This window comes from Pogoniulus pusillus, chromosome 17, assembly GCF_015220805.1.
Source record: "Pogoniulus pusillus isolate bPogPus1 chromosome 17, bPogPus1.pri, whole genome shotgun sequence".
NCBI classification, from domain to species: domain Eukaryota; kingdom Metazoa; phylum Chordata; class Aves; order Piciformes; family Lybiidae; genus Pogoniulus; species Pogoniulus pusillus.
The window spans coordinates 9,486,642-9,504,516 of NC_087280.1; the positions used below are offsets into that span (position 1 = coordinate 9,486,642).

General features: G+C 41.8%; 1 protein-coding gene across 1 annotated transcript; it reads left to right on the top strand.

Annotated features, from left to right (window-relative positions):
* The first annotated feature begins 8,333 nt into the window (after window positions 1-8,333).
* On the top strand, window positions 8,334-15,171 carry PYGO1 (pygopus family PHD finger 1). The gene is made up of 3 exons (XM_064157570.1): window positions 8,334-8,455; window positions 11,698-11,783; window positions 13,509-15,171. Exons 1-3 carry the CDS (start codon window positions 8,407-8,409, stop codon window positions 14,628-14,630), a joined length of 1,257 nt encoding a protein of 418 aa, XP_064013640.1. The 5' UTR covers window positions 8,334-8,406; the 3' UTR covers window positions 14,631-15,171.
* Window positions 15,172-17,875: the final 2,704 nt, after the last annotated feature.

Here is a 17,875-nt window from a genome sequence, read left to right on the forward strand (position 1 = left end):
TTTTCTGCAAGAGACTCTGCTTTAGTTTTATATAAAAGATTTAACTTAGGCAGTTCTGCGATGCAAGTTCCAGAAAAGCCTTTGTCTAAATGTAATTACTTCCTTACATATACATTGATGCATAGGACACTCTCGGACAAGGCTTCCACAGGTTTATACAGCAAGAAACTTTATACCTTTGACTCTCAGAAAAGTCATTGACAAAAGTCTGGATTTAGGGTTTAGGATGTCAGGTAGTGATGGAACTAGGGGTTATGGAACAAAACAGGAAGTGGGTAGATTCACATTGGATGTTAGGAAGAGGTTCTTCACCATGAGGGTGGTAAGACACTGGAACAGGTTGCCCAAGGTGGTGTTAAAGGTCCCATTCCTGGAAGTTAAGGCCAGGCTGGATGAGACTCTGAGCAACCTGATCTACTGTGAGGTGTCCCTACCCATGGCAGAGATGGAGCTAGATGATCCTTTGTGTCCCTTCCAGCCCTGACAATACTATGACTCTGTGATTCAAGAGCAGATTCATAACCAATTATTCCAAAGATCAGCATGGCTTTTGCAGTAAACTAGAAAGGGCTTTTGAGAAAACTAAGTGCAGGAATTAAACACTTGCCTCTCTTTTCATCAAATTGTGATATACAGGAAAATGTAAAGGATTAAAACAAATAATCCAGAAAGTGCAAGAAATTGCATTTCTAGCATTTTCCCACAGAAATTTTCACTCCTCCATTTCATTACTCATTCCTCAGCACCACCCTTCTTTGAGTAGGTCATAGCCCATTTTGCAGAGAGCCCACAAAGGCTTCTTAAATGTGTATTAGTCCCTTAAAAATAATTATTATATTGATAATAATGGCAAACTGAAAGTTCCCTTTTACCTATCCTAGAGGTAAATGGGAAAGAAATCTTACGTTTCTTGGTGACTTGGAAACCAAATGAGGGTTTTTTAATGCACACACACACATATATATATATATATATATATATATATATATATATAAATTTACTGTCAAAGCTTTGTCCTTTGGTATATAAGTAAACACAATAATAAAACTTTAGTTCCTAGATAATCAATGTCTTCATATTCTAAATGCTTATGCATTATACTTATTAGTTCTTATATATTGGCTATAAAATTTTATAGTTCAAAACTGCTGGTGAATTCTAGGTTTTACAAATCATATGTGTTGTTGGCAGAAGTTATCTGAGTGTATCCAAGGGTTTTTTTTTTTCTGAAATAGTTGAGCATGGCTATATTTTAACTGTAAATCGAAAAGGTGCACTCAAAAATAAGAAATCAGTTGCTAGTTTCAGCACTAAGGACTTGCTCTGAGCTTTCAAAATGCTGTTTCAGTATAGATATGATCCTGTTGTGTTCTTTAGACATATTCTTGAGACATTTTTTGATTGGTCCACCAGTAACTTGCCTTGCAGAGCTTAGAAAAATTAGTTTCATCAGACAATGATTTGCTGTGTAATTAGAGGCATGATCATTCTCAAGCTTTTTACTTGATTTCAAGTAATGCATCATATGGAAGAAAGTAAACACAATGGACTACAGAAAAATATCTTGCATTCTTTCATGGACAAACTCATAAAGCAATTTGTATTAATTTCTGATGGAAGTTGAAACATGAACAGACAATTAGATTTTATTTTTTAGTCTATATTATATGGATGAATGGTGAATACAAAAGTTTAAACAGTCTTAATTTTTGTTAATTAAAAGCAGAAATGAAGCAGATGTGGCTTGTGAGGCCTGGTTTATATCACCATAACAGATGTAGCATTCACCAGTAGGCGAGCAATTTTCACTGAAATAGCTTCAGTGACTTGTGCTAAAACTGTTTCGGTTACAGTTATGATCCCTGAGATTGGCAGAGAGATGCTCTACATCTGATAGGCCCAGAAGGAACCTGGTTAACACATTTTTCCAGATCACTACCAGCTGCATAACCAGCTAGACCAAAAAGGCATAAAAAGCACATTTCCACGTAACTTAAAAACATGCACATGTTTAGTTTTATTACCCTGAAAAAGGGGGATGTGGAGGAGGTGAACAAATGAGTCTAGACTCATGCAAGAGGTGTAACTCTAGCATAACAAAAACATATTTAGTGCTGTCTCAAGCCTCACAGAAACTTTCTCCAGCATTTTTTTTTCACAGAAGTTGTGAAACATGTTGTTGTGGTTTGAAGGGTCCCAGGTTATCCCAGACTCCCTAAGAAAAAACTACAGAGACCAAGATCTGTCGCAGGGGATGAACTGGTTGCCTCCAGATATTGTAATTACGTTATTCAATCCCCTAATCCTGCAAACACTTTAAAAGTAAGCAGCAAGGTCAATTCACTCGCTTTTGTCCCTGCCTCTCCAACTCCCCAGAGGGATCTCATCTGGTAACTAGCTAACTATGATGTAGGAGGACTCTCTGAATTTTGGCCTATTTGGGGCCTAATTGGGAGATAATGGGGGACTGGAGAAAATGAGCACTGGGGATTTCATGGAGTTTTTTGTGGTTTGGCTGGGGGAAGGGTTTTGTGGGGGGAATTCTCATGTATATCCTGTATTTGTATTAGGTGTTAAGGATTCATGTATGCCTTATTTTCAAATGCAACCTCTCTGTATTTTCATCTCCAATTCAGCATGAGTGTTATTATTTTACCACCCTTTTTCCTTAGAAAAAGAGTAAAATGAGATGATCTCAGTCTGTCGCACTCTTACACAAACACTACGACACATGTCCAAGTTTGCAGATCTAACACTTTAAGGAAAAGGGCCTTTTGAAAAAAGGAATTATTTTCCCCAAATGGACTGATGCTGGAAGACTGTTAGGAGCCATGGCCATCACAATCCAGATTTCCTTAAATGTGTCCCTTTTCTCCATCTCACCATTTTCTATCCAGGTTGGAGAGAGACTGCTGCCTGCTTGGCTTCTGTGCCCACAAGCTGGAGAACCAGCACAAGTGCTGCCAAGTCTTGCCATGCATGTGCTGTACCTTGACACTGCCCACAGTCTAGTCTGGACATACAGCCCTTCTGCAGAAGCCTGTTGGACACCCAGGTCTCTGTCCACTGTACAGGGATGTATTTCTGCCTTCCCATGTGGAAAATCTGTGATGGGCTGATAAATCACAATAACTTGACATTTTAGAGCTGTATGTGTTTTATTTTAGAGCACACATGGAGCACACGAGAGGAAAACTTGTTTTCCCCTGGTACTGGCAGTGATAGGTACACAGTTCTGCCATCTTCTCAAGGTTTTTCCTTGCCATGTCATGCTAGCCATTTTCTTTCCTTATTTTATTCCTCTAGGATGAAATCTTGGCCCCCATGAAACCAAACAGAGCAAATCTTTCACCTTTTCCTTTTTGAAACTCCTTAAATGTCAGCAAATTTCTTTGAGGTGTTTTGGTTTTTCCCTTTAGCACACGTGTATGCATTCGTATGTTGTCAAAATGGGCTTCTGTGCTACTCTGCTCCCGAGATAAGCAATAGGTACACATGAAAAGGTGTAGTAAAACCCCTTTAAGTGTTAATGCTTTGTTGCAGATGCATGTCTCATTGATATTTCTCTTGTGATAATGTAGTGCAGTGTTGAGTGCTCAGATGCTATGACAACAACCAGTACAAATCACTTTACCTACTGGTACTTCTTAAAGACTTTTTTAGAAGCCTCTTTTTTAACCTGCATTCAGAAGGAAAGGCACCTAAAAGTTATGCCAGCACCATGCAGTGACTCAAAAGATTGAGACTGGTGCTTTGAAAGGGAGCTGTGCTGCACCCCCAGGTTCCTTTCTGCCAAATGCTGCTACCATACCTCAAAAACTGTAAACATTTGTGACTGTAGCACTTGGAGCTAGACAACTAAAAAAATGTAATCCTACCCAGCTCTTCTGTGCTAATAACGTTTTTTAGGTGTGATGCGCCACACAGAACTGGAGGGCACTATCGAACCGAAGGCACCCTTTTCAACAGCTGGGGTGAGTTACACAGTATTAAATGTAAACATATTTGTTCAGGACTGAGTGCCCTGGTAGGGAGAAAAGGCTTTCTGTGTAGCTGGCTATGGTTAAAAGGAAGAATGACAGAACCATTACATGTAGAAGGGACTTTGGGTGGTCCTGATTTTGAATCAAACCTCCTGCACAAAGGAAGGTTAATGCTGAAGCTGGGCCAGGTTATTCTTGGTTTTGCCCAGTTAGGTCTTTGAAACCTCCCAGGGTGGAGATTCTACAGTTTCTTTAGTTTCTTGTCCCAGTTCTTACTTAGCCCCAAAACAATTCTCTCCCTGTTCATATCCAGATGGAATCTCATTTCAAATTGTGACCATTGAATTCTTATTTTTCTGTTATGCACTTCAGTAGAGAGTCTGTCACTCTCTTGATAACTTCAACTTGGTAACTTGCTACTAGATCCCCCTAGCCTTTCTTAATTAATGCCAAGCTTTGAGAAGAAGAAATGTTGGAGTAATTGTAAGGTCAACTCATGAGCAGCAAATCTATCAGGTGGTGGTGTATGGTATGTGATAATGAGAAACTACATAGAGTTTTTGGGGAACATTTGAGATGCTACTGTAGACACCTGAGCAGGTTAACTCATTTCTCTCAGACACTGTGTGATTCTTTCCCAACGTAGGTTTAAAACTGCAGTTGATCTAAAAAGATTCTCACAGGCCAATTACTAAATACTCAAGTACAAGTTAAAGATGAATTTGGATGAACAGCAAAACAGACATAATTTTTTTTGCAATTGGAGCACTGGGTTAAATCTGAATTCCCTGCTCACATTTGTGATGCAGACAATTTCCCCCTAGGAACCTTTATAGACTCAGTGACATCAATCTGTGCATCCATAATTACAGTCCATATGCTATTACAAGGCAGCCCTGCATAAAAGTTCACGCAGTCCTGAGAGAATCATCCAGGTCTACAGTGAGCTCCATCAGAGAAAATGCAAATCTCTTCACAGATAAGACTCATCTTCCTCCAAACAGAGACTAGCTCACACCCACCTTGCTGATAACAGAGTATGCTTCTCTTCATCAAGATTAGACAAAATTAACCAGCAGATCCCATGAGAATACTGGAATATGCTATATGTTGAGGTATATGCACTCTGGGATTGCTGCAGAGTAGGAGACTGTGGATAGGTAAAAAGAATATCCAGGGAAGGACAGAAATTGACATTAAAAACTGAATTTCCAGTATTTGGAACACATTTTCTAGAGAAAAGTAATAGTTTTTAAAAGTTTGTATAAAGGTTAAGGGATCATTATTACTATAGTGTTGCTTTTATATTCTCTCTTTCATGCAAAATATAAAAGCAACACTACAGTAATGCTGATCCCTTAACCTTTACACAAACTTTTTTAATTGTTATTATTTTTCTCTAGAAAATGTGTTCCAAATACTGGAAAAATATCAACTATTCATCTAACAAGAAGGTATTTAAAGCACCAGCACTGCTAGGCATTGTGAAATCAGGTATGCCATCAAAACCCATACTGTACAGCTGGGCATTTTTATCCCAGTTAATGGAGAATAAATTCCTATTTGAAAGACAATTATTTGTAATACAGTTGATCAACAGTTTTGATGAAACACAACCCTTTCAGAAGATGGGAAACTGTGGCAGAGTGTACATTTCCACAAAACTGTGGTGACAGCAGCAGTGGTGTACCTATCATCTTGTGATTTTCAAGGATTCAGAAAGGTTTACTGTCACTGTGTATACCACCAGTTGAGCCCAGTGGGTTGCATCTCCTCTGTACGACCCTCAGGCCCCAGTCCCAGAATTGTGGGTGATATCTACATGAAGGGAGCCCCTTCTTGAATCATAGAATGATTTGTGTTGGAAGGGACCTTTAAAGATTATCTAGAATCATAGAATCAGTCAGGGTTGGAAGGGACCACAAGGATCATCTAGTTCCAACCCCCCTGACATGGGCATGGACACCCTGCCGTAGATCAGCCTGGCCAGAGCCTCATCCAGCCTGATGGATGGCCTCAACCACCTCCCTGGGCAGCCCATTCCAGGGTCTCACCACTCTCATGATGAACAACTTCCTCCTCATGTCCAGTCTGAATCTCCCCACCTCCAGCTTACTATCTTATTACTTAGTCCAACTCTTTGCTGTGAGCCAAGACAATTTCAACTAGATCAGGTTGCTCAGACCCCAACCCAACTGACCTGTGCCAGTATTTCACCACTCTGATTACAAGAAATGTCTTCCTTACATCTAGACTACATCTTCCCTCTTTTAGTTTAAAGCCACCACTCCTTGTTCTGTCATAACAGGCCTTGTGAAAAAGTCAGTCCCTATCTTTCATATAGGCCCCCTTTAAGTACTGAAGGGGATGCAATAAAGTCTTGGAGCTTTCTCTAGGCTGAACAACCCCAGCTCTCAGTCTGTCCTCGCAGCAGAGCAGTTCCAGGAGGCACTAGTACTGCAGCCTGGAGGTGAGAAGAATGCATAAGCATTTGTTACAGCTGTGAAGCCATTAAAAACCCATCAGCATAGCCCCAGCTGAGGCCACAGAAACAATCACCCATAGGGTAGTTTCCTACAGCATCCTCCTCGACAAACTGTCTGCTCTCAGCATGGATGGTTGCACACTTTCTGGGGTGAAAAACCTAACTGAATGGCTGGGCCCAAAATGTTGTGGTGGATGCAGCTGAATTCAGTTGGCAGACAGTTACAAGTTGTGCTCCCCAGGGTTCAGTGCTGGGGCTGGTTCTGTTTATCATTTTTATCAGTGATTTGTATGAGGAGATCAAGTGCCCTCTCAGCGAGTTTTCGGATGACACCAAGTTGGGTGTATGTGTCAATCTGCTGGAGGGCAGGAAGGCTCGGAAGGGAGATCAAGTTAGGCTGCATACGTGGGCCAAGGCCAACAGCATGAGATTCAACAACGTCAGGTGTTGGGTGCTGCACTTAGGGCACAACAATCCCCTGTAACATTACAGGCTTGGGGAAGAGTGGAGTGTCTGGAGACCTGCTTGGTTGAAAAGTACCTTGGATTGACAGCTGCTTGAACACAAGCCAGCAGGGTGCTCAGGTGGCCAAGAAGGCAAATGGCATCCTGATAAACATATCGGGAACAAGCTGTCCTGCAGGGATGTGATTGTCCCTCCCTGCTCAGCTCTGGTGAGGCCATGCCTCGAATACTGTGTGGAGTTTTGGGCCCCTCACTGCAAGAAGGATGTTGAACTGTTGGACCATGTTTAAAGAAGAGCACCCCAGCTGGTCAGGGGCCTTCAACACAAGGCTTGTGAGGAATGGCTGAGGGAACAGAGGTGGTTTAGCCAGGAGCCGGCTGAAGGAAGACCTCATTGACCTCTACAGCTACCTCAAAGGAATTTGGGATAAGGTTGGGGTCGGTGGCTTTTCGCACGCAACAAGTGCCAGAACAAGAGGAAATAGGCTTCATTTCTGCCAGGGGAGGTTCAGGCTCGGAAATCGTTCTTTACAGAAAGGGTTATCAAGCATCGGAAAAGGCTGCCCAGGGAAGTGGTGGAGTCACCACTCCAGAGGTGCTGAACCATGTCCCTGGCAGCAGCGGCTGGACTCATTTCAAGCGCCGGTTCCAGCCCCGGCAGTCCGTGGCCCCCCGGGCGCCTGCTGGCAGGGCGGGCGCGGGCCGGCCCCGGCCCCGGCTCCTGCCTCTGCCTCTGCCTCTGCCCCGCGCGGAGCTGCGGCGCCTCGCGCCCCGGCCGCTGCCCTCGCGCGCCCCGGCGAGCCTCGCGTTGGCGCGCGGCGGTCCCGGCCCCACTGCCCTCAGCGCAGTCTTTGTTCGAGCGGAGGCGCAGTGCCGCGGGAAGGGGAGCGGCTGAGGGCCAGCAGCCCCCAAGGGAAGGGCCGCGCCCCGCCGCACTCATGGCGAAAGAACGGAGAGCACCGCGCAGCGCCCTGCCATCAGAGGTACTGCTGCCGCCGTTGCCACTGGGGACTCAGGAGCCGGTTGGCAACAGCGGTCGGGGCACGGTGCGGTAAGCGGCGCTGGTGGCCAGCGGGGGCGCTGTGCGGGGCCGCGGGGCCGCGGGGCCTGGCAGCCCCGGCGGCGGGCGCCGAGCGAGGCGGGTTCCCGCCGCCCGCGGGGGCCCTGCCCGGCGAGGCTCGGCGCCCCGCAGAGCCCCGCGCAGCTCCCGGGTACTTGGCCTCTGCTCGCCAGGGCCCGCCTCGACCGGGCTATACTGCGGGCCGCCGCAGAGCCCACCCATGCCCAAACTTTGCAAAGTCTGGCGGCTCCCCTTCTGGGGCGGCGGCGGCGGCGTCTACGGCAGCAGCGGGAGGGGGCGGTGGCGGAGGAGGCGGGGGCGGAGGGGGCGGGGTGCGGGCCGGCGGCGGCAGTAGCAGCAGCATCAAAGAGAACCGATTCCTGCCGCCCTGGGAGCCATGCGTTGCTGTCTGTAATGTCAGCGGAACAGGAGAAGGACCCTATCGCGCTGAAGAGATCTCGAGGTGCGGGGAAAGCTGGGCTGGGCTGGGGGTGGCTGCTGCCGGGGCCTAAATCCCATGAGAGCCGGCGGTGCTGCGGGAAGCGCGCACCGGCCGGTCCCTACCGCCGGTGGCCTCCGGGCTCCGAGAGCGACTCGGGCCGCCTGAGCCTCCGCCGCGGTTTCTGCCTGCGGCTGACGGCAGCAGCGGCGGGGCCGGGCGGCGCGGGAGCCGCGCTAAGTTTGCACGGTGGGGCCGGGCCGGGCCCCGCGGGCTCCCGCAGCCTCCGGGCCTTGAAATGCACAAGTGGAGGCTCGCTGTGCGCGCGGCCGTGACTCGCGAGTGGCGGCGTGTGCGTGGCCGTGTCGCTCGTGTTTTGCTCCGTTCGCTGGCTATTAGTATGCAGCCTGCATCCTGCTGGTGCAAGGGAATACGGCGGCGGTGCCACATGTCCGACTTACTGTTGATGCAGAGCCCATAAATTACACTTGAGTGTTCACTTCTCTTGTGCCTGACTCTAGTTGGGGTTTTGTTTTTTCTCTTTTCGGGAAAGGAACAATTTATCGAAATACTGTTATAATATTACGTATGGCTCTAGAGGAGTTTGAAGTGTGCTTCTTTGAAATGTGTAAGGAGAAGGGTAGGAATAGGTCTATCTGCCGACTTCGGCAGTGCCGCTGACTTTAATGGCAGTAGCACGCTGTCTGCTTAGCGGCAGTTGTGTCCTTACAATCCTTAAAATAAACGCATTTCTGAATGGAATAATGAAAGACTGAGTTAGGTCAAAATCATGGAAAAATGGTAAGATCTGCAATTTATTGCTTCTCTTTTCCTTGCCTCCTGTTTTACTTCTGGATTTCTTGGTGTTTTCGTCTTTTTAATGATTGGGTAAGTGAGGTAAGGTGTGGTTTATTCTATGCATATTGTAGTTGATGTACAATTTGATTTTTAAAACCTGTTCTAGTAACAACTGCAGCCTGGAGAATGAGAGAATGAAAAGAGGCAGCAGTGTTACAAAGGAGACTGGGATTTGTAGACTCCTTCACTCGCAAGCCCTGATTCTGCAAATATTTAATCACATAGTGTCATGTGCCTGAGTTACTCATCGAGTTCCATGCGAATGCTATTTAATACCAAAACTGTTTACAGTATCAAGTTGACAGAGTATCTGGTTGAAATTAGACTTTTTTTTAGTTTTCTGTCTGTAATGAAAGGTCTGGTTTGCTATTTGTGTTTCTTGTAAAAATGTTCTTACTGAGATAAAGCACTGTTTAAAAAGACTCTGGCATCCGTCCTGTAAAAACCTAGACAGAGATTTGTCAATGAGTATGAAAGTACTCTGTGATATATCTTCAGTATGATAAATATGACATAAATTGCATACAGAGTCATACTTGCAATTCTCACTGACACTGAAAGTGTCTATCTTGTGTACATATGAAGGTAAAAAGAATATGGAACATATTCCTTCTCCTGTTTCCAAATGTAAGTGGCTGACATGCCTTATTTAATATGGGATAAAACGTAATGGTGATCAGATATGTGTTTAGATACATAACATATGAGATGTCCCAGTCAAAAGAATTGCAGATTTGGGAACTTAGTCTCAGACAATTAAATGATTTTTTTTGCTCAGTGCAACTTTTGATAAAAGTCTGTGTGGTAGGTACCAAAAATGACTTTCTGCAAAGTTTATGTTGGCTGTGTGAAAATGACCCTTATTCACTTTTTTTTTTTTTTTTTTAGATATATGCTAGGACTAATGTTTTGTTTTCTTTCATGTATAAATTAAATCCTTATAAAATCCACAGGGAAAATATAAGTTCCTAGAACTAAATCAAATCATTGGTCTCCCACAGTGAGAACTGAAAATACAAAAGCTTTGAACCTTTTCAGGCATAGGACTCTGTTCTGCAAACCTAGACATGTGAACAGCTGCACCTGTGTAAGTAATTCATGTAGAAATCAGTGGAACCTGTTACTGGAATTCTAATAGTTACATGTTTATGATTTTGAAGAATGATATCCCAGAGGGGAAATTTATCTGTAACTTTGTACAACATTTTGTCTTGCTGCTGGAAGAAAACACTTGATCATGTGATCATTAGTATTGTATTTGATCACAGATTTATTAATATCTGTGCTGCTAGATGTTGTATCTATTAGAAGGAATCTGGACATCTGTAATATTTTGCAATTGGTGGTTAACTATGTTTATGTATTGAGAGTGCAGGACCATGAACAGGGATGTGTTTTCTGCAGTTACAAGGAATGGCGCTCACAGTACAATCTTCCACTGAATTTCTAATGAATCTATAGGAGTGCTGGAGAGGAAGTTAATGGAAAGTGCAGGGACAGTTCTAAGCAAATGCTTAATCAAGAAGATAATTCATACAGTTGGAATCTAAGAGAGATTTGTCATTCTTTATGTAAAACTTCACACAGCGATTATTTAGTATCTCCAGTTAGTGCGGTGGCAGTGCTTCATAGCACACTAAATATATGTGACTACCATGACTTTGTACCCTGGCCTTTGAATTTCAGACTTAGAATTTGATAGGTGTTTATTTGGATTGTCCATGTATTTTCCTTATGTAAAATCAAAACCAAAATTCAACAGTGACAGTCTAGAGCTGTCAGAGGAATCAGACAAAGAATTGGATTCTTACTTTAGATAGGACTGGAAACTTTTCTGAAATCTCAAAAAAGGAGGAGGGTAGGAGTTAAGTGCTAGTAGTGAAAATTTGTACATCCTCCTTTGATCAGGAGCATTTGAAACAACTGTTGGATATTTCAGCCTATATACAATAGTTTGCTTCTTACGGGTGAGAAGAGATTTTGTATTACTTTACTAAATAGTTCTAAAGCTGGTTTAGCTGTCTTCTGGGAATACTCATCTAATGCAGTGCGATCAAAGATCATACATTATGCTTTTTTGCATAATACTATTGATAATTTACAGTTATCTTCAGATTGACTTTGGTAATAAAGACAAATTCATGTATTCAGCTGTATGCTTGCATCTTAATAAAGTTTGACTTACATTCTGAGTATGAGTTTTAATTGGAAGTAAATTTTCTTAGGTTGTGTGAGGGAGGCTAACTTTTACCTCTGGATGTTTGCTTGTTACGGGCTTGCAATGTAAGGAACTAATGTTTGCAAGTTAGTATTTGTAACACAAGTATCTGTTGCTATGATGTCAGGAAAACGTACAATACAGCCTCTAAGAAAACTAATGCAGTATTGCACTGATTGAAATTTTGTAGGTGGTGACAGTGGATTGGATGGGTTAGGAGGACCGGGAGTACAACTTGGAAGCCCTGATAAAAAAAAGCGCAAAGGAAATACACAGGTAAATTCCCTTTGGTCCTTTTGGTTTCTTAATAAATAGTGCACTCAAATGTTGTTTGATGCTATGTCACAAACAGCACTTACATACAAAATATTTCAGTTGTACTATGCAGTTGAATTCATCATAATATTAGTTTTCTCACTGAAGTTATTTTAATCTCCATAGGTTGCCAAAGACCTATAAAGAAAGGAACACAGTGAGACTGCAACAACTTGTGTTTTACCATATGGATTTGATTCTGAGACAGAGTTTCTTTTAATGACTTTGTGGCCATTGGTAGAAATCTGTACAGCACAAGTAGTTGCCATGAGACTACTTTTCTGCTTACTTTTATTCCTGTATATTTAGGTTTGTGGTCTGATGGATCAGTACAGTTTGTTTATGCTTTGACCAAGCTCTTGGCACATTACCCAAGTGATTTTCAGGCAAAAGCTGTGAGGCAAGCTTGGCTCTTTTCCAGTGAATCTCTGCAATTTGGCATTTCTATACAACTTCCGTTTCCAGAAAAGGAAGCCTGAATACAAAACATCTAAAGCAATTAGATATCTGTAGAGCAGAATTTTCCTTTGTGTGCCCGTTCAGCTTTGAGTGAGAGTATCTGTTAATATGGTACTGCCCAGTGAGAGTAATTTTATTTATGTAGGTCAAATAATCACTTTTTGTTAAGCCTATCCAGATTCCACTGAGATGTGGGTCTGTTTTCTTAATTTTTATTTTGTTTTGAAGTAGTCATGGTGAAACCTGCTCTGAGAAATACTGTATTGATTTAAAGGTTTCAGATCTTTGTCTTGCTGGAGCTTTCCTTTTGTTCTGCAGTGGTGATAACTGTAGAGGACATGCAGATGAGTTTCCTCTCTTTTCTTACGAGGCTCAAAATCTGCAGTTTAGCAGTTTTGTTTTGTCTTTTTTTTTTTTTTGTGGGAAAAAAAAAAAAGAAACATTCAGTCTTAGTTTATTGGTATTTAGGAGGAAATGCATTCTGTGACCACAGTTAGTGTGAGGGTGAACCAGCTAATAGTTCTCCACAGGCTAGTCTAAATGAAATTCAATTGTATAGCCACTCTGATGACATTTAGCCTCTGGGCTCCATTAAACACTTGATTATGCTCTGTAACCAGAAATTCTTATATTTTATACCTACTGACCATGATTTGCAGACTGTCCACAATCACTGAATCTGGATACTCTTAAGGGATGCCTCTGTTTGATACAGAGTATTTCTGTATGAAGACTCCTATGTACTTTTTTCATGTTACAGTAACATAGGTTTGTGTATCCTCATAAAAGTGGGATGTCTTGAGAGATGTATATGCAGTAAGAAGGACCCAAAAGGCAACTAAGGAAATGCTTCATATTTGCTCATATGGAAATATTTTTGCATGTGTTTAACTGACACATGGCATTGTGTATTGTGGCTTTTCTTGTGTAGAAGGCTAAGAAAAAGAAGTCGTGTATCGGATAGTATTTTCAGAAGCATTGTTGTGCAACTGTACATTTTGTAAACCACTGAGATTATTATAACTCACCATGTTAACTGGAGACCAAACTCCTCTTGTCTCTTTATTGAAATTTCAGGCAGCCTCGCAGGGTTGAGTGGGTAGCTTTACACAACAGCTGAACAGGTCCTTTATCAGTAGAGCTGCTAATCCAGGAAGGACCTTTGTGGTTGGTCTGTCTTGCAGGGAAATACTAAAACTAATTTAAATGTGTTTAAAATATTTTTAGGGATCATCATTTCCTCCTCCATCTGAATATGCTCCGCCGCCGAATCCAAGCTCTGACCACCTTGTAGCTGCAAATCCATTTGATGACAACTATAATACTGTGTCTTATAAACCACTTCCTTCAGGAAATCCATATTTTAGTAATCCTGGTTATCCTGGCTTTGGAGGCTATAACACTTTCAGAATGCCACCTCACATGCTGCCCAGAGTGTCCTCACCGTATGGTGGTTCTTACTCCCTCAGAAACCAACCACATCCCCTTCCTCAAAACCCTGTGGGAATGGGATTTAGTCGACCCCACTCTTTCAGCTTTGGTCCACACGATAACCCAGGTTTTGGGAATCAGCCACCTTATAGTAGCGGTCAGATAAATCAAAATATCAATATGCCTGGTCAGCATTTCAGACCAAATCTTGGTGAGAACTTTGCCCATTCTGGTCAGATACCTCACCCTGATGTGCCATCTAACTTTGGTCCCGGAAGCAATCCAAATTTCCCAAATTCACAGCTAGAGTCAAACCATTCTTTTATTCTTCCACCAAACACGTACAACCAGACAAAATCATCAGCACAAAAGCAAGACTTTAGTCAAGGTGCAAGCAAAGCATCTAGCCAGAACACTCCTGCTCATCAGCATCATCACAGGACAGAGGACATTGTGAGTCAAGGTAACAGTGACCTAAAAAATGTTACTCGAAATAATGTGGTAAATCAGGATAATAGCCATTCTAATAGTGCTGATAACACTAATGCTGGCCATTCCAATGGGACTCAGAATAAGTCCCGCCAGCCTCGAGGTACTGCTGAAGGATGCAACTCTGAAAAGAGCAGCAAAGCACCTCTTCATCCCAGTCGCCATGGTCACTCTTCCTCTGAACCCGTCTATCCATGTGGAATTTGTACACATGAAGTTAATGATGACCAGGATGCCATTCTGTGTGAAGCCTCTTGTCAAAAATGGTTTCATCGCATCTGTACAGGCATGACTGAGTCAGCTTATGGCCTTCTTACAGCAGAAGCATCAGCAGTATGGGGTTGTGATACTTGCATGGCTGATAAAGATGTCCAGTTAATGCGTACAAGAGAGACTGCAGGACCACCTGCTTTGAATACGGATGGCTAACAACGTGCACTGGGGGTAGCAGTTGAAATACTTGCTATGAAGGTTTGGTCATGAATTGGGTACTTAATTTTCTGCAGACAATCAGTTGTCGTTGTCATCTGATTGCTGTCGTCGAGGTTTTGGGTTTTTTTCCCTAATCTGTTTTCAATCATAAGCTTCCAGCTCAGCTTTTGTACTCTTTAGTTTTATGTGTGCAAATGTTTTACAGGATGGGATACTTTTTGTTCCTGATAACACTGTAAAACATAATTGATGACCGATGGGAAGCAGGATGTATATTGACAATTTTATGGAAGGCAAAAATATGCCTGTATGAATAGCCCCTTATTTGCTAGTGTTAATATGGTAGCTAACACTAGCATTTAGTGCTTGGTTTTAATGGTACTGTATCTGCAAATACTCATTACATTTTTTTGAAGTGAATGTCCACTACTCATATTCTTGCTTATCCTTTCTTTGAATATAGAGGAGATGACATGGAGGAATGTGCAGTACTAATATTTTTTAATAATAGAGTAAATAAAGATAATTTTGTATGTGTTTTTTTCCTGGTTTTGAAGTAAAGCATTAACACTATTCAAAAATCAATGTTTTCATGCTTAGTAGCACACTGAAACCCACTGTTAGATATTTCATTGAAAAACAATGATCTCTTTTCTCAGCAAATACTTGCTGAAGACTCTTGCTAAGTCTTTGCAGTATTTGGAAATAGTCACAACATTTGGTTAGATGGGAAGAACAACACATCAAGTTTATGAAGTCCAGTGCTTTAAATCTAGAGAGTACCAAAACCAGGACTGTGTAGATAACCATAACTCAATCTTAAGCACATATTTGGATGCAGTTTCTTAGTGTGCCATGGTTGTGCAGTCATGCACCTCTCTCATCCCATCCCATTGATGCTTCTAGTCTCCTGCCTCAGTGCTCTGAAAACTGTGAACAAACTAGTGCAGGGAAAGACCTGCCCTGCTTCTAAGGGTTTCAACTAGAGCCTGCTCGATTGTTCTGAGCTACAGAGTCCACCTGTCATTGCCCAAGGCAATGGAGTGTCCTCAGCACAGACTCTGAATTGCAAGATAATTTGGCCATTAGTGTTAAAACTGAATTCCCATCAGTACCTCATCCAGTCTTGCACTGAAGAAGTCTAGGGTGGAGAAAAAATCAAAAATACAGCTTTCACATCAATTGACTTTAGCTCACATGAGAAGCAAGTAATTGTAGGTTTAATTTCTTTGCTAGACTTGATACCCTACTGATGTCAATGGCACTAGAGCTTCATGTGTGATGCTTTGAATTATTTTTTAATGTGGGTAATTTGATCTTATTCTTGGTCTAAAAAAATAACCTCCCCTGAGTTTTATTTACTGTGGGGAAACACCTAGCCTTGAAGAGTTCAGCCTTAGCAGTGTGGTAAGTTGCATATGCAACTGAAACAATGATTCTGTAGAGAGAAGTGTTGCTTTAACATCATAAAAGATGTCACTGTAGTAACAAACTCTGCTTGTAATACTTGCCACTGTGCTGGAAACTAGTCATGTTCCTTAAAGGGATAAATTGTTTAGGTCTGTGATGATGAGTGATGTAGGAGCCTTTATAGAATACATTCATTTGTATAAAGAGATCGTTTCTGTGGTAAGCTATGCTAATGATGAAAAGCAAGTTCACCATTGTGTTTGACTTTAAATGGGCTTTACTGTGGCATTTTCCTGGAAGATGATGTGCAGACCTATATAGCTGCCCTTGTATTTTAAAAGTGGAAAGTTTGATGTACTTTTATACTGAAGAGGTGCAGTATTGCCCTTCCTTTTTTGTCTTGCCTCTCATTTAAAAAAAAAAAAAAAGGAAATAATGTCTAAAGTGTGAATGACATAATTGAGGATTTCCATTATGGAGACATTTAAAAGACAAAAAAAAAAAGGCAGATCCAACCTTTCTGTTTTGTCACTGTTTGCTTTATTTAGTATAGACACTAAACTTAATCTTGTTTCATTAAAGGTGTGATATTTAAAATCAAATAGGAAAAAAAAAACAATAAGCAACAACTTGTTGGATTTATTCTTCAGTAGTTTTCCTCATGACGGAGTGACTGTTAGAATTTGCTTTTGGTATCTAATGTAGAAATTAAACCAAACCTCATTTGGATAGGTTTGTTACTCTGGGACAAGAGTTTGCACTGTGAAGGTAGCAGAGCTGGTTCAGAACTCCAGCAATGTAAATGACATTAAAAATTCTGCTCAGTGAAAGTTGAGCAAAAGTTCCAATGATTATACTGTTATCCAAGTGTGCTGTTCACAATACCTTTCCCACTCCTACACCTCTTGTCTGTTGTGAGAAGATGTTAGAGCCATTTGTTCTCCTAATTCCCATTACTGTTTTAACATTTTGGAGCCAGCATTGTATTTAAAATAGCTATGTATTTCTTAATCTCTTCCTCAGCCCTACATGAAGTTAGGCAAGTTCTATATTAATTACCAAGACATTAGAATTTACAAACTTAAAATTTACTGTATCATTTTATAAGGCCTTAAATTGTGTACTTGTGAAATGTGTCCTAACAGTTTCAGCTTTTCTAAACTGGTACTATGTTGTGTTTGTAACCCAGTAAATTTTCTGAATTTATTAACTTACATACTGAAGGCACTGGCAAATGACAATTATATACAATAATAATAACAAAGAAAAAAACAACAAAACCAAACTTGTTATCACACTGATCTTAGAGATATGACAGATTATGATCTCCAGAAGTCATCCAGCCAATACACTTGCCCTGCTGATACGTGCTTGGCATACCTGGACTCTTTATCTAGAGTTATACTTTGTTTTTCTCTGCATGTATTGACTAGTTGTAGTTCAAGTATGCACAGGAAAAACAACAATCATGTTTTGTTAGTAGGGTTCTAGGAAAATGTCAGCTGGTTGGAATTAGAAATTAGTTATAGAAGGGTGGGTGGGCGGGAGGGTTGATTAGAATAGGTGAAGGTTTTTTGTAATGCTCTACATGAAACAGTAGTGAACTATCATGTGCTTCTTTCATTACTTGTGATTTAGACTGTACTGGTGTTGCACACCAAAAATACTGCAAAGATATTGTAAATCTTACAAACCTTAACATTTCTGTAGGAGATGCATGTCCTTTTACCATAGCTCTTTGTCATGATCAGAAATGCAGGCTATGTTGCTCAAAATGTACCCTTTCCCCCCCTTTTTTTTTTCTTTCTCCATTTCCTCCTTTATCCTTGCTG

What these genes read in the sequence shown, in the direction of transcription:
- PYGO1 (XM_064157570.1), top strand. Translation starts at nt 8,407, where the DNA reads ATGTCAGCGGAACAGGAGAAGGACCCTATCGCGCTGAAGAGATCTCGA. An exon ending in CGCGCTGAAGAGATCTCGAG is followed by an intron (nt 8,456 to 11,697) that starts GTGCGGGGAAAG and finishes GAAATTTTGTAG; the next exon opens with GTGGTGACAGTGGATTGGAT. An exon ending in AGCGCAAAGGAAATACACAG is followed by an intron (nt 11,784 to 13,508) that starts GTAAATTCCCTT and finishes AAATATTTTTAG; the next exon opens with GGATCATCATTTCCTCCTCC.